General features: G+C 43.2%; 1 protein-coding gene across 1 annotated transcript in view; it reads right to left on the reverse strand.

Annotated features, from left to right (window-relative positions):
- ITGA9 (integrin subunit alpha 9) overlaps window positions 1-25,445 on the reverse strand; it is an 855,720-nt gene that overhangs the window by 202,527 nt on the left and 627,748 nt on the right. Inside the window, exons 21-22 of the mRNA XM_029589807.1 lie at window positions 23,897-23,986; window positions 5,286-5,394 (exon numbers count right to left, since the gene is read on the reverse strand). Of these exons, the coding sequence (XP_029445667.1) occupies window positions 5,286-5,394; window positions 23,897-23,986 (199 nt within the window). The remainder of the gene's footprint in view (window positions 1-5,285; window positions 5,395-23,896; window positions 23,987-25,445) is intronic.

The raw sequence follows: 25,445 nt of genomic DNA on the forward strand, positions 1-25,445 counted from the left end.
GTCACTTATCATTCTGGTTGCCCTTCTTTGCACTTTCTCCAGTGCAACTTTATCTTTTTTTGAGATGCGGTGACCAGAATTGCACTCAGTATTCAAGATGCGATCTCACTATGGAGCAATACAGAGGCATTATGACATCCATCATTTTATTTTCCATTCCCTTCTTAATAATTCCTAACATTCTGTTTGCTTTTTTGATCACCACAGCACACTGAGCCCACGATTTCAATGTGTTATTCACTATGACACCTAGATCTCTTTCCTGGGAGGTAACTCCTAAGTTAAAACCTAACATTGTGTAACTACAACAAGGGTTATTTTTCCCTATATGCATAACTTTGCACTTCGCCACATTAAATTTCATTTGGTATTAACTTCTCTAGCAAGGAACCGGTGGCCCAGATGGCTTCCAAACATAACTTTATTTATTTATTTATTTATTTAGGTGTTTTATATGCCGTCATTCCAAAAGAAGATCACAACGATTTACAAAATCAGCATTAAAATTCTTGGTCGACATTCACATACTTTGTCAACATTCCTATTCTAGGTCAAAATTACAGCAAATGCATATTCTAGTTCATATCCATACATATTCTAAGTCAACACATCATCACATCGGCAAAGATGTAATATAGTACATATTCATACATTTTCTAGATCGATACAGCAGCAAATACAAATTCTAATTCTAACAATCTAATTTACGTCATTCAGTCCTTATTGCTTGTTCCATTCACATTATCACTGGTATTGACATTGAAGTTATCAGCATATTGGTATTTTACATTAAATTGTATGCAATTCTATAGAATCATGTCTTTAGCTCATGCTTGAAACTTTTTATTTCTGTTTTTTGACATAATGACTCTGGCAGACAGTTCCATAACTTGGGTCCTGTATGGAAAACATTTAGGGCTGGATTTTCAAAGGCCTACGCGTGTAAATCCGGGGGGCTTACGAGTGCCGGGCCTATTTTAGAAAGGCCTGGCGACGCGCGTAAAGCCCCAGGATGCGTCTAAGTCCCGGGGCTTTACTAAAGGGGCGGTCAAGGGATGGGGCATGGGCAGGGCCAGAGGCCTCCAACACAGTGACCATTTGCTGCTGTGTTGGAGGATCGCATGCCACACAACTTGCGCCTCCCCGGAAGCAGGCGCAAAAGGTAAGATAAAGGTCAGGGGGGGGTTAGAGTAGGGCTGGGGGGGAAAGGTTAGGGGAAGGGAAAGTACCTTTAGAAGTCCTTTGTTTTGTGATCTTAAGGTTCTCTGTGGTGAATAATGTTGAAGTATCACTCCTAATAAGCCTGGGTTAATATTGTTGATGATACTGAAAATTAGAGTTAATACTTTATAATGAATTCTGGATTGTACAGGAAGCCAGTGCAGTGCTATCAGAGAGGGGGTAATGTGGTCAAATGTTCTTGTCCCTAGTAATAGTCTAGCAGAGGCATTTTGAAGTAACTGTAGTGGTGTTAGTAGTCCTGAGGATAGGACAAAAAGGGAGTTGCCGTAGTCTAAGTTTGAAAATATGAGTGTAAGACAGTGTGGAAGTCCTGTATTAGGGATGTGAATCGTTTTTTGACGATTTAAAAAAATCGTCCGATATTTTTTAAATCGTGAAAAATCGTTAGAGTGCGCGATACAATAGAAATTCCCCCAATTTATCGTGAAAAATTGTTAATGGGTTAGTGTCCACTAACGGGAGTTATTTGGGGGGAGGCCGGGAAAACCGGCACACCAAAACAACCCCTAAACCCGCCCCGACCCTTTAAAACTAAACCCTTACCTTCCCCCACCCTCCTGAACCCCCCCAAAACTTGTTACGAGTACCTGCTCTCCTGGCCATCGGCGCCATTTTGGCTGCCACTAATAAAAATGGCGCCGATGGCCGGATAAAAAAAAACCCACCGACTCTTTAAAAATGACCCCTTTGCTTCCCCCACCCTCCCGAACCCCCCCCCCTCCAAAACCGTTTTAAAATTACCTGGTGGTCCAGTGGGGGCGTGGGGAGTGATCTCCCGCTCTCGGGCCGTCGGCTGCCACTAATAAAAATGATGCCGATGGCCCTTTGCCCTTACCATGTGACAGGGTATCCGTGCCATTGGCCGGCCCCTGTCACAAGGTAGGAGCGGTGGATGGCCGGCGCCGGCACCAGTGCTCCTACCATGTGACAGGGGCCGGCCAATGGCACGGATACCCTGTCACATGGTAAGGGCAAAGGGCCATCGGCATCATTTTTATTAGTGGCAGCCGACGGCCCGAGAGCGGGAGATCACTCCCCACGCCCCCACTGGACCACCAGGTAATTTTAAAACGGTTTTGGGGGGGTTCGGGAAGCAAAGGGGTCATTTTTAAAGGGTTGGCCGATAAACAAAAAACCAGTCGTGCCTGACTATAAAAATTGTAAGATTTGAATCGGAACCGAACCGATTCCGGTTCCGATTCACATCTCTATCCTGTATTGTTAGTAAAGGTTTCAGCTGATGTAATATTCTCAGCTTGGAGTATCCTGTTTTGATTAATTTGCTTATATGCTTTTTCATAGTGAAGTTATCATCAATCTGTATTCCAAGGTCCCTTACTTGGTCTGAGGGAGTAATATTCAAATCTCCTAGTTCTAGGGTTGGCGGTTTGATTATCATGGTATCTCTCCTTAACCACATTATTTCAGTTTTTGGGGGGGTTAGAGTTAGTTTCAGCTGAGAAAATATTAGTCATATTGCCTTCATGTATGTTGACAGAGACAATGCAGTTTTTTCAAATGTTTTGTTGAAAGGGATGTAGAATTGTATGTCATCTGCATATAGGAAGAAATTGATACCTATGTTTGCTAGTAGTGAGCATAGAGGCAGCAAATAGATGTAGAAAAGTGTGGCAGAGAGTGCTGAACCTTGGGGGACACCTGTATCGATTGGGAAGGTGTCAGAAATGTGAGTGCACAGTTTGACTTGGAATGTCCTATCTTTTAAGAAAGAGAACCCTTTATTAACTTTTCCATCTATTCCAATTTTTCTCAGCTGGTGGCATAGCAGGGTATGGTCAACTGTGTCGAATGCTGCTGTTAGATCAATTAGTACCAGGATATAGGATTCATTGTTGTCAAACCCCTGTAGTACAGGATTGGCTAAGGAAATGAGTAGGGTTTCTGTTGAGTGATTTTTTCTGAATCCGAATTGGTTTGGGAATAGTATATTATTGTCTTCTATGTGGTTCTCTAATTGTGATAACACTGATTTTTCTAGGACTCTGGCAATGAGAAGTAGGTTGGAAATTGGTCGATAATTGTCCCACTCATCGATTCTGCTACTACACAGCTCTGCAGCAGCCTGGACAGAATGTAAAGGAGGTGCCCTGTAGACCTCAGTTGGTAAACATCACCTTCCGCTGGGGTCCAGTCACTGAAGCTGTCCCCAGACTCAGATCACTCACATGGGGTGTTGGCAAGTCCATAGCTCCCTAGGGAGACTCTCCTCATGTTGAAGAAAAGCATTCCAAAGGTAGGTTTGCCATTAATAGGTCATCCCTTCACTAGGCTGCAGCCACCAATACCTGAAGGACAGATGATGCAGGCTGGGGTAGCCCTTGTAGCTGAGAGAGACATCACTCTCTCACCTGAAGGAAGGATACGCCCAACATAGACAATGGAAACTACAGAAGATTCTGAACTACTTAAAGTCTGGTGAGGGGCTGGTGACTTGGAGGAGTTCTTAACCTTCCCCTTATGCTTGACCATTGCCACAGAAAGGTAATTTAAAGGAGCATTAGGAAATAAAGCTAAGGTTCAGTATGCACTGGGACCTCCAAGTGCAGATTGCTATGCTGTAGGTGCCATCTTGAATCCCCTAATGAAGACTTTTGTTAAGAGGTAAAAAAACAATGAAATTTCTGGCATTTAATAGGAACAGGTGTGACTTTGTGGGAGGTAATTTGTGCACATACTCGGCCAATTTCCCCAGGATTTTCAAAGCAAACTTGTGTGTGAAAGTTGTCTTTAAAAATGCTCAGTGAAGGCTGTGTATACAATGTACATACAGATTTTTCCACTAGCGGGCTATTATACAATTATACTCATACTGTCAAATTCAAATCAGTTTTGCCCTGGACCAGCCTGATAGTCTAGTAACAGGAATGTCTGATGCCTCACAGGAGTCCCAAATTTGATTTCTAGACCTAGACCCTAACCTTTGGACCGGCTCGGGCTAGGAAGAGCCTATGCAAGAGACCTGGCCATCGTGCAGTTGTGAAACCTAACAGACAGCCGAAAGTACACTTGTGCTAGGCTTTCATTAAGCCACACTCCATGACTCTTAGCTGAGCACTGTTGCTGTGAAGGCCAAGCTAGAGATGGGGGAATGCTCAATAGCCATGAATGAAGACTAGGGATGTGCAGCAGGGACAGATACATTAGATTCGGTATTCGTATCCATCGGGACCCAAATCCGTTACATCCGTTTTCGGGGGACCCCGATTCGTCCATTAGTTATGTATGGTATTTGTTTCCCATTAAAGTAAAAAAAAACCCATCCCAACCCTTTACATTTAATTAACTACAACCCCCCCCCCCCTCACCCTCCTGACCCCTCCAAGACTTGCCAAAAGTCCCTGGTGGTCCAGCAGGGGCCCTGGAGCATTCTCCTGCACTCGGGCCATCAGCTGCCAGTATTCAAAATGGGGCTGATAGCCTTTGCCCCTACTATGTCACAGGGGCTACCGGTACGATTGGTCGGCCCCTGTCACATGGTAGGAGCAATGGACGGCCAGCGCCATCTTTGCTCCTACCATGTGACAGGGGCCGACCATTGGCACCGGTAGCCCCTGTGACATAGTAAGGGCAAAGTCTATCAGTGCCATTTTTAATACCAGCAGCCGACGGCCCGAGTGCAGGAGATTGCTCCAGGACCCCCGCTGGACCACGAGGGACTTTTGGCAAGTCTTGGGGGGTCAGGAGGGTGGGTGTTTTATTCATTAGTGATATGTTGCATTCGTGGGGGTTCGCCATATGTTTCAGAACCCCATGAATGCAACGAATAGGGACCTATACGTTGCGGATTGCGCATTCGTTCAAAACAAATGCACATCCCTAATGAACACTCATGGTGAGTGCCAGAGCTAAAAAAGGCAAGAAATGAGTAGCCCTGAAGCTGCTGGGCTCGCAAAATACTTTTTAAAAACATGTTTGTCCTGAGAAACAATGCAACATCCCTGTCGAAGCAAAGGAACCCCTCCACAAAACAGAAAAGAGAGGCTCAGACATAGCGAGGCATATGACAGGTGATGTGAAAGTACCTGAAATGTGAAGTTGAGGGGCTGAAAGTGACAATCCAGATCCTCCAGCTGAATGAAGCGAGTGGCTTCCACAGATTCACCGTAATCAAAAGAGGTCGGAGTCACAGACCTGCAAGAAACAAATAAGAACCAGTTCATCTCATTTTGCCTTGGGTTTTCCCATTCAGAGACTCATCCTTTGTAGATTCCCCTAGAGATGGAGTCACTCGAGTCTGTGCCACCAAGCAGCAATAGCATTCTTGTTTTTAAAAAACGTCATTATTATTAGTGTATTTCTACAATATGCTGAGCAGCGACTGATGTTTGCAAGAATGTTGTTGACTATTATGATACCTCAATAAGTAAAGGCAAGCACCCCCACACCTCCTCCCCCACTTTCGGCACAGCTCTGCAGTCACAGCAGTTAGATGCATAATCTACCTTGTACTGCATAATCATGGCAACCAGCCCCTGGTACCCATCTACCTGCCATTTGCCAGCACTGCTATGTTCTCTGGCTCTCTGCAACTGCCTCTCTCGTCCTTTTCTGCCCATCTCCCCCTGCAGCCATCATTCTCTTCCCTTTGCACTCCCCAACTGCTCACCCTCTCCCATCTTCCCAAATGCTGCAGCTCTCTTTTCTTGCCTGCTCTGCCACCGCCCCTGCCTCCCCCCCCCCCCCCCTCCCGGGCCATCACTGCAGGAGTCCTATACTTCTCACATAAGGGTACAACTGTCTCATTTTTCTGGGTCAGTCCTGTATTTTAGCCCTCATTGACACATACAATGTCCATTATGTGGGAAATGTTACTACGTAACAATAATAAGTCACCTTAGCCTCAAGTTAAAATGCGTATATGCTATAATGTCTCAATAATAAGTCACCTTATTAAGTTATCAATTTAAGTTATGTTTTCAATGTTACAACGTATCAATAATATGACACCTTAGTCTTACTATTGCCATTAATTATAAAGTAAACCGATGTGATATACTCCAATGAATGTCAGTATATAAAACCAACAAATAAATAAATAAATAAATAAATGCTTGAAAATAAGTCGGTCTTAGCTCCAGGCACAGTGGCAAATGAATTCCACCAGTTACTTATTGCTGTGTGAAATATTTACTTTTGTTTGTTGTAATCATGCAAATTGATAGCCTCATGGGCTGTCCCTTCCCCTCCAGTTATTCTGTTATATGACATAATAAATAATATTTTCCTATTTACTTTTGTTTGTTGTAATCATGCAAATTGATAGCCTCATGGGCTGTCCCTTCCCCTCCAGTTATTCTGTTATATGACATAATAAATAATATTTTCCTATTTACTTACCATGTACTTTTCATGATACTTTAAATGTATGCTTTCTACTTATTTTATCGTTTTATTGTATTTGCTTTGAGGGTGTTTCCATAAAGTGGATAATCCAATTGAAATAAATAAATATTATATACTTCTAGTGTTATCTGCCTTCATTTGCCATTTTCAGTTGAAGAGTATTATATTTTTACTCTGTAACTGTTAGATAAAAAAAATAACCTAGTACTAAGTTTGTCAGTTTTTTTCAGTCCCTGAAGCTGCTACTCCTTCCCTTCCCAGCCATGCCAGAGACTTGGGCTCAATTCCCGAGCCCTGCTTTTTTGAGCTGGGAATGCTGTGGAGATATAACAGCTACACCCAGTGGCCAGACTCAAGGTGAAGGCACACCAGGTACTGGAAGGAGTATCCATCTGTGGACCCTGGCCATGGCTTTCACTGCACTGGCTGGGCTAACTGGGGTGAGTTCTAACATGGGGAAGTAAAACCCTGGGTAGTTGTGAATAGAGATCTATGACGCAATAATTGACAAGGAACCCTGTACAACTTCTACTGGCTCTCTGTCCTGCACTTGGAGGCCAATATTCAAAGAAAGCAACACCTGATCTAGACATCTATGTTTTGGGCTAAAAATTCTCCTTGCTTTAGGAACCTAAATTGAAATCCCTAAATTTAGGTATGCTGTATAGATTACCCTAATTTTAAGATGCTAAATTAGGCATCTAGCACTGAAAATCCACACTCAGCACCTAACTTATATGTTTCTTCCTGGCTCCACCCTAGCCCCCTCTCTATTTTTCAGACTCCTAAATTTAGGGACACAGTAGTGTTAAGGGGAGGAATTTTCAATTATGCACATCTAAGCATCCAGCTTTTAATATTAATATTACTCAGATTAAAGGGGAGTAAAGGGAAAGAGAAAGCTGATGTAGGCAGAATTAGGGGTGGGGGAGGGGATAACTACACCTTCTAGAAAGCCACGGGGCTGGGGGAAAGGGAGATTGCGCAAGACCAGGAACCAGGTGGTGACCTGATTAAGAAGGAATTACTGGATATACAAAGATGGTGGGAAAACAAAAGGAAGGAGGACAGCATGGGGAAGGAAGGAAGGAGGAGAAGATGCTGGCATCTAACAGCAGAGAAAGTCCCCAAATGGACTGCAATAGGAGGAGTAGGAAAAGTTGAAATCTTTGGCATTGAAAAGTGAGTAATTTAGCTTGTGGGTTTCCTACAAAGAGGGAGCTGGCAATCCTCCCCAGTTACAGAGAAGTAACCTGGCTGGGGGCAGGGCAGCCAGCTTTGAACTGCTTTATATATATGTCCTTGTGCTGGGGACAAAACAGCCAGCACTGAACTGCCATACAGTGAAATACTTGTGCTGGGAACAAACCAGACAGCAGTGAACTGCTGTCTATAAGTGACACTACTGGAGGAGAAAACCAGAGTGATTCCAGCCTCAGATATGATTTTAGCCCACATTGCAGCTCCATTGGTCGTAGGACCCTGCAGATGCTAATGGCCTGGTGAAGCTCAAGCAACAGAATTCTACCTGGCAGGTCCCTACAAATGGTGGCAGTAGTGGGATTGCAACAGAACCATCCAGAGGGCTCAAAGCAGATAGCCCGGACTTCCCTGACACTGGCAACGCCTCCTTCTCAAGAGAAAGAAAAGTAATTACTTGGGCTCTGAAGGAAAGATAGCTGGGTAAGGAGTTGTAAAAGGCAATTGTGCCAAAATTGTGTTAGAAAGGCAGAAGTTAAACCAAGCTCTGGTAAAAGGCAAAGCTTGTGAGGAGGGGGAGAGATGTCTTTGGACTTGTGGGAGGCCACATGTGGGTTTTTCCCCTTTTGTTGTTTCTTGAAGGTGCTGGCGGGATAGTGGTGGAGAATATGCTGAAGTGGATGATCGAGCAGATGCAAAAGCAACAGCAAACTACATACCAGTTCCTTCAGCTGACCCTGCAATGGCAGAATGACCAACAGCAACCGCTCCTGAGGGTATTAGAGGAACATATGAAAGAGACATGGACACTGATAAAGCAACAACAGTGATTTTCCTTCAGGATGAGGTGGGAGACATGCCAGACGCATTAAGGGATACTGAGAAGGGACTATTGGGACCCCCTAGAGGCCTATGCCTCTTTAAGTTGGGGCCGGAAGATGATCCCAAGGCCTTCCCAGTCACTTTTGAAAGAGTTGCTGAGATAGCTGGGTGGTCAAGAGAACAATGGATGGTAAGCCTAGATCCGCAGTTTACTGGGGAGGTCCAACCCACCTACAGGACCTTGGATAAGGACCAAGCGCTGAACTAAGTGGATCAATTGGTTATAACCCCTGGAGCCTACCAGAAGTGCTTTAGAAATTTCAGGGTGGGAAAAGGGAAAGGCACTGGGTGATAGTGTAGAAGCTAAAAGACTTAGCTAACCAATGGCTTCACCTGGCATTACAGACCAGTGAAGTGGTGGTGAGTGCGGTGGTACTGGAGCAATATCTGAATATGAAGTTAGCATTAGAGGCAAAAACTCATAATAAAAACTTTTTAAAATATATCTAAAGCAAGAAACCTGTGAGGGAGTCAGTTGGACCATTAGATGATTGAGGGGTTAAAGGGGCTCTTAGGGAAGATAAGACCATTGCAGAAAGACTAAATGAATTCTTTGCTTCCATGTTTACTAATGAGGATGTTGGGGAGATACCAGTTCCAGAGATGGTTTTCAGGGATGCTGAGTCAGACGAACCGAACGAAATCACTGTGAACCTGGAAGATGTAGTAGGCCAGATTGACAAACTAAAGACTAGCAAATCACCTGGCTGGATGGTATGCATCCTAGGATACTGAAGGAACTAAAAAATGAAATTTCTGATCTATTAGTTAAAATTTGTAACCTATCATTAAAATCATCCATTGTACCTGAAGACTGGAGGGTGGCCAATGTAACTCCAATATTTAAAAAAGGCTCCAGGGGCGATCCGGGTAACTATAGACCAGTGAGCCTGACTTCAGTGCCGGGAAAAATAGTGGAAACTATTCTCAAGATCAAAATATTAGAGCATATAGAAAGACATGGTTTAATGAAACACAGTCAACATGGGTTTACCCAAGGGAAGTCTTGCCCAACAAATCTGCTTCATTTTTTTTGAAGGGGTTAAGAAACATGTGGATAAAGGTGAACCAGTAGATGTAGTGTATTTGGATTTTCAGAAGGCTTTTGACAAAGTCCCTCATGAGAGGCTTCTACGAAAACTAAAAAGTCATGGGATAGGAGGTGATGTCCTTTCGTGGATTACAAACTGGTTAAAAGACAGGAAACAGAGAGTAGGATTAAATGGTCAATTTTCTCACTGGAAAAGAGTAAACAGTGGAGTGCCTCAGGGATCTGTACTTGGACTGGTGCTTTTCAATAAATATATAAATGATCTGGAAAGGAATACGATGAGTGAAGTTATCAAATTTGTGGATGATACAAAATTATTCAGAGTAGTTAAATCACAAGCGGATTGTGATACATTTACAGGAGGACCTTGCAAGACTGGAAGATTGGGCATCCAAATGGCAGATGAAATTTAATGTGGACAAGTGCAAGGTGTTGCATATAGGGAAAAATAACTCTTGCTGTAGTTACATGATGTTAAGTTCCATATTAGGAGCTACCACCCAGGAAAAAGATCTAGGCATCATAGTGAATAATACCTTTAAATCCTCAGCTCAGTGTGCTGCAGCAGACAAAAAAGCAAACAATGTTAGGAATTATTAGGAAGGGAATGGTTAATAAAACAGAAAATGTCATAATGACTCTATATCGCTCCATGGTGAGACCCAACCTTGAATACTATGTAAAATTCTTGTCGCCGCATCTAAAAAAAGATATAGTTGCAATGGAGAAGGTACAGAGAAGGGGAACCAAAATGATAAAGGGGATGGAATAGCTCCCCTATGAGGAAAGGCTGAAGAGGATAGGGCTGTTCAGCTTGGAGAAGAGATGGCTGAGGTGGGATATGATAGAGGTCTTTAAGATCATGAGAGGTCTTGAACGAGTAGATGTGAATCGGTTATTTAAACTTTCGAATAATAGAAGGACTAGGGGGCATTCCATGAAGATAGCAAGTAGCATATTTAAGACTAATTGGAGAAAATTCTTTTTCACTCAACACACAATAAAGCTCTGGAATTTGTTGCCAGAGGATGTGGTTAGTGCAGTTAGTGTAGCTAGGTTCAAAAAAGGTTTGGATAAGTTCTTGGAGGAGAAGTCCATTAACGGCTATTAATCAACTTTACTTATGGAATAGCCACTGCTATTAATTGCATCAGTAGCATGGGATCTTCTTAGTGTTTAGGTAATTGTCAGGTTCTTGTGGCCTGGGTTGACCTCTGTTAGAAACAGGATGCTAGACTTGATGGACCCTTGGTCTGACCCAGCATGGCAATTTCTTATGTTCTTATATTACAACCTCCTATGAGAACCTGGGAGGGCCGCCAAGGAGCCTGAAATTTAGGGGAAGTCATAAGTTGCAATGAAGGATTTCTGGACATTGACAAAGGGATTTTAACAGACAGGTGGGCCACTATTGAAGGCAGCACATGGGGAACACAGAGAGGGAGCTGCACGCATGGAGGTGAACCGGAGGGAGTCCCTATGTGAGAAAAAAGTCCCAGGGGAGATGAATTCGGACTTGGGGTAGAAGTGTGGGGAAGACACCCCTGGGAAGGATGAGAAGGGCTTCCATACAAGCGGGATGGGTCCACTATGTTGCTTTATCTGTAGGGAGGAGAGGCACTTTAAAAGGGACTGTCTGAATATGACCTGTTATTTCACAGGCTGGGGAAAGCAAAAGAGAGATGAGAGGAGTTGAGGAAACCAGATTGGTGAAGGAAGTCTAGGTGAATGGCACTAAAGTAGAAACTATCTTAGATACTGGGAGTAACCAATTGTTGATTTCAGGCCCCATGGCAAGGAATTTGAGGCTCATAGTCCCCAGCCAAAAAGTAAGAGATAGGATCCGGATGACCCACATCAGGTGTGTGCATGGGGATACCCAAACATCCCCTTCCCTAGAAGCCTCACTAACTTGGGGAAGGAAGGAAACTAAGTTAAAACTGGCTGTAATTGAGAAGCTGCCTTTCTCTCTGATCCTGGGAAAAGTTGAGGGAGCAGTTACAAAGGCAAGATGCCTGAGTAGCCACGAGGGCCAACTCCAAACATAGCAAGGGGCGAACAGAAGAGGAAGGCTCAAGAAACCAGGGGGACATTTTCCCATTTTTTAATACGGATATAGTAGGGGAGCCACAGGCCTGTACTCGAGCAAGGTCCCAAAACCTGGGAAAGAGTCCCAGAAAGAATAGGCAGCAGGGCCTGGACTGGAGATACTGCAGAAATTGCTGCCTTTCAGTGAGGAACAAGAAATGGATAGAGTGGTCTGTGAATTAAACAGGGAATTGTAGAAGAGAAAAAAAATAAAAGGGAAGAGGAAGTATATACATTTTATGTAATTATTGATGATCTTGTCTATTGAATAATCCCTGAGTCAGGCCAGTAGGCAGAAAGAAAATAATTGATAATTCCCAAAGTTTCCAGAGCACAATGTTGTCTCTCACTCATGACACCCCAATGGCTGGGGTCTTAGGTAGCAAGGCAACCCTATTCTGCTTGACTGAGCATTTCTATTGGCCAGGTATAGCTCAGGTGGTGAAGGATGTTTGCATGGCTTGGCCGGTATGCCAGAAAATGGTCATGCCAACAAAGAGCCCTCTGATTTCCCTGCCAATAATAGCCGAACCCCTGAATCAGGTAGCAGTAGATATAGTGGGTCCCTTAGAGAAACATGCACATAGCCGTCAGATATGTGCAGATATGTGTCCCAGATATGGAGAAGTAACCGGGCTGGGGGCAAGGCAGCCAGCTTTGAACTGCCTTATATATAGGTCCTTGTGCTGAGGACAAACCAGTTAGCAGTGGACTGCTGCCTATAAGTGCTGGTACTGGAGGAGAGAACCAGCCTCAGATGTGCTTTCAGCCTACATTGCAGCTCCGTTGGTCGTAGGATACTGCAGAGGGAACTGGCGTGTGCAAGCTTATGTAGAGGAATTCTTCCTGGTAGGTACCTACAGTATTTAATTATGGCTCTTTAATGCACAATGAGGGCCTGATTCAAAGGGTTTTTTTTCCTATAGGCCCAGAATGGGAAAAAAGCCTTAGTGAATCAGGTCCATAGTTTAAACCAACATAACAAAAAAGCAACAAAATAAACCTTTTGCCAGGAGAAATAACAGTTAAAATTCCATAACAGTAACAAATCAAACTGCTTTTAAGTATTATGTCCCAAATGACAGTTCTGCTAATTAAATCTATCTTAAATATACTACTGGAACAAATGTATTCTTTCATGAATCTGGTAAACAGTAAAAACAAAAAATAAATATAATCACTGATGATTATACGATTATATGTACTAGGTCAGTTATGGCGAACTCCAGTCCTCAAGTGCCACAAACAGGCTAGGTTTTCGGGATATCTACAATGAGTATACCTGAGATAGACTTGCATGCACTGCCTCCACCGTATGCAAATCTATCTCATGCATATTCATTGTAAATATCCTTACTAGGTCCTGCCACTGTACTTCTGAAAGCTGAGAGGGGGTGATTTGCAGCAGTCCACCTAGGTGCAAAATCCATGAATTCTTTTATATCCCTGGTCCTAGCAGGCAAATTATTTTTAACTTTCAGTTTATTATTTTTTATTTTCAAATCAAATATAACAAAGTGGTAAATAATCAATTGATACAATGATATGAACAAAAAAAAATATTAGAAAGAGCTTCACAATACTGAAGAAGATAAGGTACAAAAATATTTGAAGAAAGGAAAAAGAGCCATAGCAAAAGAAAAAAAAAAAAGAACAAACAGGTCATCTGAAGAGAAAGTGCTAATGTTGTTTTATGGGATAGAAACTGTGGGCAAGGCAATCTCTTTTGTATGAAAATCAAAATCTTAAATTAAATCCCTACATTCTTGTACACAACTCTGCACTTGGCAAGGCCACCTACAGAAAAAGTGGCTCCCAACTTCAATGCTTCTGATCTTAAGGCCAAAACCCTTTTCCTTTTTTCCTGTGCAAAATATTTGGCAAAATCTAACCCTATGCATGTAATTTTTCTCTGCGAATTTGTTCACACAGACACAAAAAACATCCCTGGACTCAGTTCCTCCTTTTTCTGAGTGGGGGAAAAGGTGAAAGCGCATGCACAGATCTGAAAATGCCGTTTTGTGGGCTTACTTCACTTCACTGATCTAAACAAGATGACAGGAGCAGCCTTTATTTAATGTTTTTAAAAGTGCACATGTTGTGAACCTCGCAGGTACATTTTTTAGCCGCTTCGAAGAGAGCAACTTTCCGATGGCCACTTTACCTAGGTAAATTTCTCATCTCAAAAGAGATATAAGAGAACTAGAAAATGTACACAGAAGAGCTACAACAATGATAAAGGAAATGGAAAGGCTCCCTTATGAAGAAAAATAAAACAAGTCAGGGCTCTTCAGCTTGGAGGAAGATGTGCTGTGCTGGGTTAGGCCAATAATCCATCCAGCCCAGCACCCTGTCTCCGACAGTGGCTAGTCTTGAGTTGTGTAGAAGTGCCTAGAATATCACTCTCCAATTGCTAGGAGGAAGCAATCCCTATGCCTGCCTAGTGCTGATGAGCCTATCGTCCAAAAACATATTCAAACTTTTTTAAACCCACCTATTAACTTTGACCACGTCTTCTGGCAACAAATTCCAAAGCTTAATTGTGAACTGGCTGAAAAAAAAGCTCTCTCAAATTTGTTTTAAATCTACTGCCTGCTAGCTTCCCCCATGGAGAAGAGACATAGTAAATGGCAGCAGATAAAGATACAAAAGGACCATCTAGTCTGCCCAGCAAGTTGCTTGGGTGATAATTGCTGCTCCATGCAGGTTACTGGGGGATATGACAGAAGTTTATAAAATCATGTGTGGTATGAAACTAGTAACTAGGGAATAGAGATGTGCTTAGTTTTAAGTTTTTGGGTCGGGCTTCAGGTTGGCGCTTCGTGGAAAACTTCGTTTTCCTACGTTTCTTTTTTTTTTTTTCGGCAAAATGGACCAAAAAAAAAAACCCCATCCCAACCCTTCAAATTTATTTAATTATAACCCCCCCCCCCCACACACACACACACAACCACCATGATTTACTAAAAGCCCTGGTGGTCCAGTGGGGTCCCAAGTGGGATCTCTCCCTCTCGGGCCATCGGTTGCCACTAATCAATACGGCGCCGGTGGCACTTTGCCCTTACCATGTGACAGGGGCTACCAGTGCCATATGTTGGCCCCTGTCACATGGAAGGAGCAATGGATGACCCGCGCCATTTTCAAAGATGGCACCGGCTGTCCATTGCTCCTACCATGTGACAGGGGCCAACAAATGGCACCAGTAGCTCCTGTCACATGGTAAGGGCAAAGGGCCACCGGCGCCGTATTGATTCCTGGCAGGCCCGATGGCCCGAGAACGGAAGATCGATCCCGGGACCCCCACTGGACCACCAGGGCTTTCAGTAAGTCTTGGCGGGGGATCGGAATGGTGGGGGGGGGGGGGGGATTTGTAATTAAGTAAATTTGAAGGGTTAGGTTTTTTTTTTAAATAAATGTGCCTCTCCCCCCCTCCCCCACGCTAACCTGAAAAATGAATTTTTCCCGAATTTCGTGGAAAATCCGTTTCGGGATTCGGGTCCTCCGAACCATGCCAAATTAAACAATTTCATTGAAATTGTCCAATTCGGCAAAAACGAATGCACATCTCCACTAGGGAATGACTGTCTGTCCTTACCATCCTTTCAAACTGTACTAGGACTAAGGGACAGTCCATGAAACCTTTTTAAAACTTATTTTTACTGTCAATGTACAATTAAATTGTGAATCTTGTTGCCTGATAAAGTGGTCAAGGCTAGTAATATAGTTGAGTTTAAAAAAAGGCTTGGACATGTTTCTGGAAGACAGGCCCATTAACAATTTGTAGAGAGGGACTGCAACAGGGAATGGATCTCCCCATTAGGATCTGCTGCGTACTTCCAAGCAATCCAGATTGGTCGCATTTGGAAAAACAAAGCTGGTCACAATCGACCATTGTTTGACCCAGCATGCACGTCTTCTGTCTTATATAAACCACCATTGTTCTCAGAATAGATTCATTTCTTTAAGGTTGATATCCAAAGGATTTGTCTGGGTACTTTTTCCCAGTTACCCATACAAACCCTGAAATTTTAATATCTTTCCCCCGCTGTCTGGCTAAGGTTTGCCTGGGGATCTCATTATTGCACACAATTTAGCTGGATTTAAAAAAAAAAAAAAAAGAGGTGGTGATGGAAGTGTTCTGGGGATGGGGCTAAATTTTACCTGGAGCATGCTGATATTAACCATTACCAGGCTAGAGTTAGCTAGGCGAGTCTGGTAGGAAAAAGGCCTACCCTAGTGTTACCTGGCTAATTTTACTTGGGTGCATTCAGTGGAACAGTTATCGGGCTATGCTATCTTGAACATCATGGTAACTATCCCGCTCACCTTCCCTCTATATATTGACCTTTTCATCATATTGTCTCTTCCATTCTATAAAATACCAGGAAATAATAATGAGATCCTGTTCCCATCAAGTAGCCTGACCGGTGACCACTAAGCAGGCACTTACAGGGTATCTCCATCGCAATCTGAACAGCACTGGATATTCCATGTTGAGGCCACACTGAAAAATTGTACAATTGCTGAGTTTAACCTCTCAGCTCCAATGAAACCTGCCATTCATAAGTAACTTCAACTTCAGTTCCAGAGTCTACTCAGCTCAGGTAGGGCCAGAGATGCTGTGGGTTAGGGCATCCCAGTCCTCTCAAAAATCAGCCATACCTAGAGCCTGATGGACTAATCGCGTGCACAGGCCACTCTCCTGTGCACGCGATTCAGAAAAACAAATTATTCAAATTAGGGCCCGCGGTAAAAAGAGGCGCTAGGGACACTAGCGCGTCCCTAGCGCCTCTTTTTGGACAGGAGCGGCACCTGTCAGCGAGTTTGACAGCCGACGCTCAATTTTGCCGGTGTCTGTTTTCAAACCCACTGACAGCTGCGGGTTCGTAAACCGGACGCCGGAAGAATTGAGCGTCTGGTTTTCAAGCAGCGGGCCGATTTTAAATTTTTTTTAAATTTTTTGATTATTTTTAACTTTTGGGACCTCCGACTTAATATCGCCATGATATTAAGTCGGAGGGTGTACAGAAAAGCAGTTTTTACTGCTTTTCTGTAAACTTTCCCGGTGCCGAGAGAACGCCTACCTTTGGGTAGGCGCTAATTTATGAAAGTAAAACGTGCGGCTTGGCTGCACGTTTTACTTTCTGTATCGCGCGGGAATAACTAATAGGGCCATCAAGATGCATTTGCATGTTGCGGGCGCTATTAGTTTCGGGGGGGGGGGGGGGTTGGACGCGCGTTTGCGACGCACTATTACCCCTTACTGAATAAGGGGTAAAGCTAGCTCATCGAAAACAGTGCGCACCACCGGAGCGCACTGTACTGTATCGGCCTGTAAGAGGGTAATTTTGTAACACTGCGGGTGAGTTATGTGGCAGCCTCATACACAAGTTATGCCAGTTTTTCAAAGCAACATTATGCATGTGAATTCACTTCGAAAATAAGGCGTTAAATGTGTGATAACTCCCCCACACAGAGTCAGTTTTGCTCTTTGCAGGGTGTTAACTTGTACATGTGAATTTCTGTGCATGCTTTTTAACATCAGTAGTATGCACGTAAATCCAAACTCTGCCCCTTCCCCCCAGATTGCCTGCTTTTTGTGCCTGTAAAAGTATGCAGGAAATCAAGTGATGCACATACTTTTATGTGCACAAACTCAGGGCAATTTTATAACCAACAACTTTTTTTTAAATTGATTTTCAAAAGTACCAACTATCTAAGAAATACTGGAACAGAAACAGAATCATTACAGCACATCAAATTTAAATAAAACACAGAACAAAAAGAAGAAAAATAAAGCAGTGATTATCTTTGTCTGGATCACAATTGGGGAGCTAAATTTTAAGCAATAAAATAGCAAGAAATATACCCCAGTATCAAAAATATTTACCTATACCAAACCTATGAAGTAGCTTCCTTGTCCTGAAGCAATCTTTCCAGTTTTTCATGATCAAAGGAAATTAATTTAATGTCAGCCAATTTTATATGACATTTGCAAGGAAATCTCAATTGGAAGTTAGCACCCACTGCTAGCCATCTCTGCCTTTTCTGGAGGAATATTTTACATCTTAGTTGAGCAAATCTAGTCATGTCAGTAAAAATTCCCAATCTCTTCCTCAGAAAAGACTTGTCCTGAAACTTACAAAAAAAAGCAATATCAGTCTCCAAAGCAAAGGTGACAGGAGGAAGCTCCATAAACCCATGTCTTATGTTTGTAAATGGCTTTAAAAATGGCCCTCTATAGGGTTTTCCCATTCTGCTTAATACGCATGACCCCTTATTAGGCAGGCTCAAATGGAAAAATATCAGGTTCTGAAACGAATCACAGTTTGGGGGTCTTAGGCTGAGGATTATCACTGAGGTGGCTGCGCTAGATGGGAGAGGGATAAAAATGGGGAAAAATCCTCAGCCACAAATTTCATCCTCTTCATTAAAATGTTGCCACTGCGGCACAGAGCCACTAAATAGTGCCATATCCCTGGACTGTTAGAAAAAAAAAAATCAATAACATTAAATATATATAACCAGAAAATCCCAGTCAAAATGCCAATGTTTCTGCCATTGCTAGCAGCTCTCACCACCAACAGTACCAAGCAAGGAGCCAGAAATAAAATAAAAGTTCGAGGAGTCACCCTGCAGACACTGAGAAGCAAAGAGCTGGGAGAAGCAATAAAGTTGATGATCCTAGCATATTCACATTATTTCTGATAAGCATTTGTGGCTAGATAATTAGGGAGCAATATTCGCTACAATGCATAGCAGCAAAGGTCTTCTGCACCCACAGAGCTCCGGACAATTTTCAGAGAAAGCATTTGTGTAATTTCCCTTGAAAATTCCCTAAAGGTATGCGGGTACAAAAGTTATTTATTTCTGTGTTCTGGGGTTACAGGGCACGAACTACATGGGTACACTTGAAAATTCAATTATATGCATGCTTCTTTACTCCCCTACTCCCCTAACTCCTCCGTTAAAAGTGGCTAAATATAGCCACCTAGTGAAACGATGCAGCTATATTCAAATGCTCTGTGAGGGGCTCTTTTTGGCCTGACAGATCAGATCCGACCGGCTAATTTCTTAGCCGCAGCTAGATCCTTTTAAAAATTACATGCCACAAGCCTACCCTCTAGTCATGCTTAACACTGTAGGACAAACATCTTGATTAAGCAAAAAATTTCCCTGGTCCATGTGCACCACTGATCCCATGATAAATCCAATTTTATGTTTTGGGTCAAACTCTATGGTTATTAAGCCCAAATATAATTTTTTGGCATACACTCAGTTTCACTGCAAAAGGTTTGGCAGTGAAGACAGCAAAACATTTTTACACTGACAAAAAAAAATAAAATTACAAGAAATCATTTGGTTTATAGCTAACACCAAGGAAGTTGCAGCAGAAACCTCTGAACACTCGGGGGAACATAGGGACCGATGTAATAAAGTTGCGTAGAAAGCAGGCGCTGAACAGTCAGCGCCCGCTCTCTTAACGTGCGCATGGCACCCCAAAGGGGGGCGCCATGCAATATTTAAATTAGGGGGTCACATTAGTGTTACATCCGGTGGTGCTAGACGGATTTGCCCTGTTTGCCTCACCTTGTTCACGGCTCCTCCCGCATCCCTAGGGAAAATGGCTGCCACCGCGTCTACAAGCCGACCTCTCCAGCATCCCCGGAACAGCTATGGTGCTGCCTTCCGCCATGCTCCTCCCAAGGGCCTACTAGGGTGTGCGCACACGCCACCCACATCTTTATTCCAGCTATGGTTCGAACCTTGAGGACGTTCCCCTTTACTGACGTCATGCCATCCGGGTATTTAGCCTGTACTTTGTTGCTAGCTCGTTGAGTTAGGAAAAGATTGGTTTCAGCTGGTTCTAAGCTACTCTGCCGCTTCCGTGCTGCCACTGGAAGCTCTCTCTCTGCCCTTCGGGGTATTGCTAACCTGGGTACTTGCTCCTCGAGGGCCTGCTCTCCCTGCCTCGGTGCCGTTATCAAACTTCTTCAACCTGGTGGAATCGCATACCAACAGCAACCATTTAGTGAGTAATCTAACTCTAAGTCTATCTCATCCACAGTACTACCTTGCTGGGAGACCTTCACCGGAATTCCCCTATACCAACGGGGTGAGAAGGGTCCCCTCTGCCGAGGGTCCTGAGACTGCTACTTCCAGATTACCTCACTACTGCCACCTCTGGTGGTACACTAAAAACTGTTTAATAAAAGAACTAAACTCTGTGTTTGTGCGTCTGCGTTTAGCCCAGTATTGTGGCGTTTAGCCCAGTATTGTGGTCACCTGCCACAGTACCCAAGAATCCACCCAAAAATCGCTTAACCATAATGATTAGCAAGGATGCACTAGGGACACTAGTGCATCCTTGCTAACATGACCCCAAATGTTTTTTGTGACTGCAGTACACCGGTCACGAAAACTGACGCCGCTGTACGGCAGTAAGGGAAACTGGCGCCAATGAACTCGGCATTGGTTTTAGTCGCTAAAACACAATGCCAAGTTTATCAGCATCGGTTTCCCTTACTGCCATACGGCGGTCACGAAAACTGACGCCGGGTTTATCAGCAACAGTTTTCGTGACCGGCGTACGGCAGTCACAAAAACCAATGCCGATAAACCCGGCATCGGTTTTCGTGACTAGTTTGCTGAAAACCAACTCCAAATTTATCAGGGTCAGTTTTCGTGGCTGTCTGCCACTAAGGAAAACAGACGCCGATAAACTTGGAGTTGGATTTTGTGATGGGCCCGATCACCAATTTTTTTTTCTTTTATTTCTTTTCTTTTTATTCTTTTTTTGATGCGTACATCTATTAACGCCTGCTCCTAGCAGGCGTTAATAGATGCAAATGATCGAACATAAAAGCTGTTTAAAAACACAAAAAACCGAGGCGCCTTTGGTGGCACACTTCATAGAGCAACAGCATTGCTTTGATGATTTAAGTTGGACCGTGTAGGAATACATCCCCAAACATTGGCGCGGTGGAGATAGGATAAAACAATTAAGGCAGCATGAACAGCGCTGGGTTTTTCAATTACACACGGTTTCCCCCTATGGGCTGAATCGAGAAATAGAATGGGCTCAATTTATGTAAATCCTAGTGATTTGAATTCAAGCCAGTTTCATCTGTGAACAATCATGAGATCATCTGTTCACTGATCCATGTTAGGAGCATGAGTATAAAAACAAGACCGCGGAGATCACCTCAGTAGGAGGCATCTCCCGTACCACGACGACATAATGGCAACACTCACGGATTCATAAGTGTACTACTGAAGTAAGATACAGCCAGTAAAATCCCAGAAAAGTGGTTGTGATAATAATTCTTTCTTTTCAGAAAAATCTAAAATGAAATAAGGAACATCCCATCAGTAACAGAAAGTTAACCCGATACCAGAGAGGTTCCTGAGGCAGCTGGGATGCGAAACGTGATCATGTCGAATTGCACTCTGTTATCAGCTTAAGGAAAGTACTCTGAATTAATTTCTGTTTAAGCAAAATTAACCTCTACCCAAGTGAAAGGAATTTAATACCTGCTTGGAAACGAATACCACATATTTTTAGAAAAAATTCTTGAAAGAATACAGAAAAGAATTTGGCACCAGTGGTGGAAAGACCGATGATTAACAACGGAAAGGGTGGTGGATGCTTGGAATGCCCTTCCGGAGGAAGTGGTGAAGTCCAAAACTGTGAAGGACTTCAAAGGGGCGTGGGATAAACACTGTGGATCCATCAAGTCTAGAGGGCGTGAATAAAGTGGAGGCAGCAAAACACTGCACGGAGCGGCAGTAGCCACAGAGGCATTCACGGAGCGGGATGCCAGTGGCCAGTAGTTATTGTTCCACCTTTACGGAGCGGAAGGATGGAGGGCTGCTATCTCAAAAAAAAAGATAAAAAAAACAAACAAAAAATAATAACAGGGGTGGGTAAGAGTATGGGGCAAGGGTGTGGCCTGCTTGTTACAGCAGTTGCTACCCCTAATTGAGCTGGATGTCACTTGGATGCAGATACGGCGCTGCTCTCTAAATTGGTGGTGGGGTGGAGGGGAATTAGGGCTGGAGGGTACTGGAAGCCAATAGTAACAGGTGGGAGAGAGAAAAAGGGAAATAAAAATGGATAAAGTGCGTAGCTTGCTGGGCAGACTGGATGGGCCGTTTGGTCTTCTTCTGCCGTCATTTCTATGTTTCTATGTTTCTAAGTGGTCTAAGCAAGAAGCAGATAAGCCCCAAACACCGCAGGATGTTATGAAGGTCTATAATATAACCACACCTGGTATGTAAGTGATGGGGTATTGCCTTGAATAATGGTAATTTTGAAAAATTCAATAATTTAATTGTTGATGTGGTGCTCTATAATATACAGTTATTTTATCATCAACTCTTGAAAAAAACGAGTCTTCATAGTATAGGCATTAATAGATTACAGTTAAATGTGCGTCGGAGATGCACATTTTTCTTTTTACATCGGGAGTGAATGCCTAATAGCCTCATTCATATGCATTTGCATGTGAAGACCGCTATTGCATCCACTCCGGGTTAGACGCGCGTTGAATAGGCGCTAATCCCCTTATTGCATTAGGGGATTGATTAGCGCCTATTCTACCCGCGGCCAACTGCACGTTAAGAGTGCGCTCAGCTCAGCGCACCATATTGCATCAGCCCCAGTGTCAACAAATAGGAGTCATACGTCACAACAGTTTTCATAGCAAACTTGTACATTCCCTTTGAAAATTACACTACCAAAACTATCCACACTCAATTACACCTGCTAATTTGTATACAGAAACTTTTCATAAAAATATACACCCACACTTTTGAAAATCTACAAGAATGCACGTAAGTTCAAATGCCTTCCCCACCCCCAGGAACGGCTCCACTAAGTCCAGGTAAACTTACTTGCATACACAGGACATATGCACGTTTTCACCTGCGTATCAGGCAGTCAATTTTATAACAAGATATTTCTGAGGGCAAAGCACTGTTTTTCCTGGAGAAATGCCTTTGAAAATCATCCTCATTACACAACAGGGCAAAAAAGGCTTATCCTGACTCTACTACATATGACTTAATTTTATAAAAACTCATTCACTTTCCAACTTTGGTAAAAAGCTTTACAAGACAGAGCCTGGTATAATCTCCCCATTCTGGAGGCTCCAAAAGGATACAAAAGGCTATGCAGACAAGGGCAATCAAAATGGTGTAAGGTCTACAACAAAAACCCTATGAGATAAGGTTTAAGGACCTAAAATATATATACACTAGAGGAGAAGACAGTCAGGGAATACGAGACACTCAAATACGTTGAAGGTAGAAACACACAAGAAGCAAACTTTTTTTTTTTTTTCAGAAGAAAGAATTCTCTAAAACAAGAAGTCATGCTATGAAGCTCCAGGGAGGTAGACTCAGAAGCAACATCAGAAATATTTCTTCATGGGGTGTTGGATGCATGGAATGGCCTCCCGGTGGAAGAGGTGGAGATAAAAACAATAACAGAATTCAAGAAAGCATGGGATAAGGGCAGAGGATTCTTAGAGGTAAAGGAAGGAGGGGAAAAACCAGAGATTAACTGAGGTCCATGGCAGTGCACCAGAAATGAAATTGGGCAGATGAGATGGACATTATCCTTATTTGCCCTCATACTCTAGGTTTCTGTGATAAACCTTCCTCTTCTTTATTCCGGTATAATTCTAAATGCTAACCATGTTCATCTGCAAAAAGAACCAATCTGTGCCTATAAGTGATTTGTTTGGTAGTTGTGCACTATGTACAGTGTTTTTAAATCACTGTATATGCTTCCCACCCTCACTCTCCTCACAAAACAAAACAGATACAGCATTTATTATTTTCCTGGGTTTTGATGGAGAAAGATTAGAGGATTTTTTCGAAAAATAAAAATGTTAGATAACTAACTGCAGCATGCTTTCACAGCCTGGGAATGCAAGGCAAGATGAAAGCAGAATTTTGGCCTGCCTAATAATATGTAAACAAGAAAAGAATGCAGTTTTCCACTAGGGAGGAGATTCATGTGTTTCGTTTGTGCTTGCGCTCTCCAGTAACTGGGCCAGTTACCCTGTGATCGATGTGTCCACTTCATGCATCAGCGGCACAGCCAGAGTCAGGGTGTTGTCGTGCAGAGATTCAATGCGTTCAAGGTTCCCGCTGTGGGAAAGGAAAAATAAGTTTATTAAACAGAGCAATTTAACTGCCCCTCTAGTTTGCATTCTAGTGCACACTGCAAACAAATCTCAAACTACAGTTTAGGTTGGCTGCCTTTCAGACTAACAACCTGGGGAGCTGTAAATGAAATACGCACATCTGCGGAGCCACCATTCTGCAACATCACAGTCTGTGGCGCTTCAGGTTCCAATACCTCTCCACGTAATAGCACTTAATATCTGACAGACACATTTCTCTAGGCTTCAAGAATCCTACAGTAAATTCAAAAGTCAAGATTATGTGTTCACATCGGTTTTTGATCGGGCACATCACAGGGTATATCCAAAGTGGCTTTTTCTAGATACTGGGATCAAATAACTTCTCTCCACACTGTGACATGTATTTACAATGCCAGAAGGAATTGGCCCAATGGCTGAGCAAGGGCTACGTGCCGTCATGAGGAGGACCTAGGTAGGATTCCCTGGCCAAGCTTCTGCTCACCAGACTGACTGGGGGCTGGGAAGGGTGCAGGGGGAAAGGAATCTTGGTTATCACTCAGTTGGTACCAGAGGATTGTAGGGTACCAGATGGAGTCCTGGTGTATGACCCCCCAGCCTTTGATTAGCACTAAAATGACTGGGCTTAGCAATTTAGGAAGGGGATATAACATAATGGTCAGTGAAGGCTCATGGCTCCATAGTCCAATGGAGGCCATTTTCCAACTGAGCCAGAGCACCCCCTCCCTCACCCAAATAAAAAAGAAATGAGGAGATTACTCCTATGGGGTAACCTATGACTGTCTCCATCAATATCAATTTTGGGCTCCTGATAGTAGTATGAGGTGGATCTGGGAATCAATCAGAGGAAATCTCATGGAAATGATATGAAACAAAGCATTCTGCAATATACAGTAAAATATAGTGTCCACAGATTAATAACTTGTGTTAAATCACATTATACTGTACCACAGCAAGCCTGCCCCAGAATATAAGGATAAGTGGGTAACTCATGTGTCACTACTTATGTATTTATTTTTTATTTACTTATAATTATCTCACATTCTTTTCATTGGTAGTTCAAGGTGAGCTACACACAGGTACAGCATTTCCCTGTGCTCAGAAAATGTATAATCTCAAGGGTCTATTTGTTAAGCCATGGTATTTTCCCTGGGGGGGAGGAAAATACCGCGGGTTTTACTAAGCTACAGTATTTGGTACTGCAGCTTAAGAAATCACATGGCACCTGGAAGCAAAATATAATGGGAAAAGATACTGCAGGCTAATAGCTCCACAAATTCCATGTGACCATGGCCACCGGCTGTGGGACTGCCATGAATTAATGGGGATTAACCCTGCCCATGTGTTTCAAAGAACCTAGGTTCTGACACCCCCCCATCCCCTGTCTCCCCTCCCAGGATGCCCCTTGATGAGGCCCAAGTAAAAAAAAAAAAAAAAAAAAAAGT

The sequence above is a fragment of the Rhinatrema bivittatum genome, chromosome 2 (assembly GCF_901001135.1).
Source record: "Rhinatrema bivittatum chromosome 2, aRhiBiv1.1, whole genome shotgun sequence".
NCBI classification, from domain to species: domain Eukaryota; kingdom Metazoa; phylum Chordata; class Amphibia; order Gymnophiona; family Rhinatrematidae; genus Rhinatrema; species Rhinatrema bivittatum.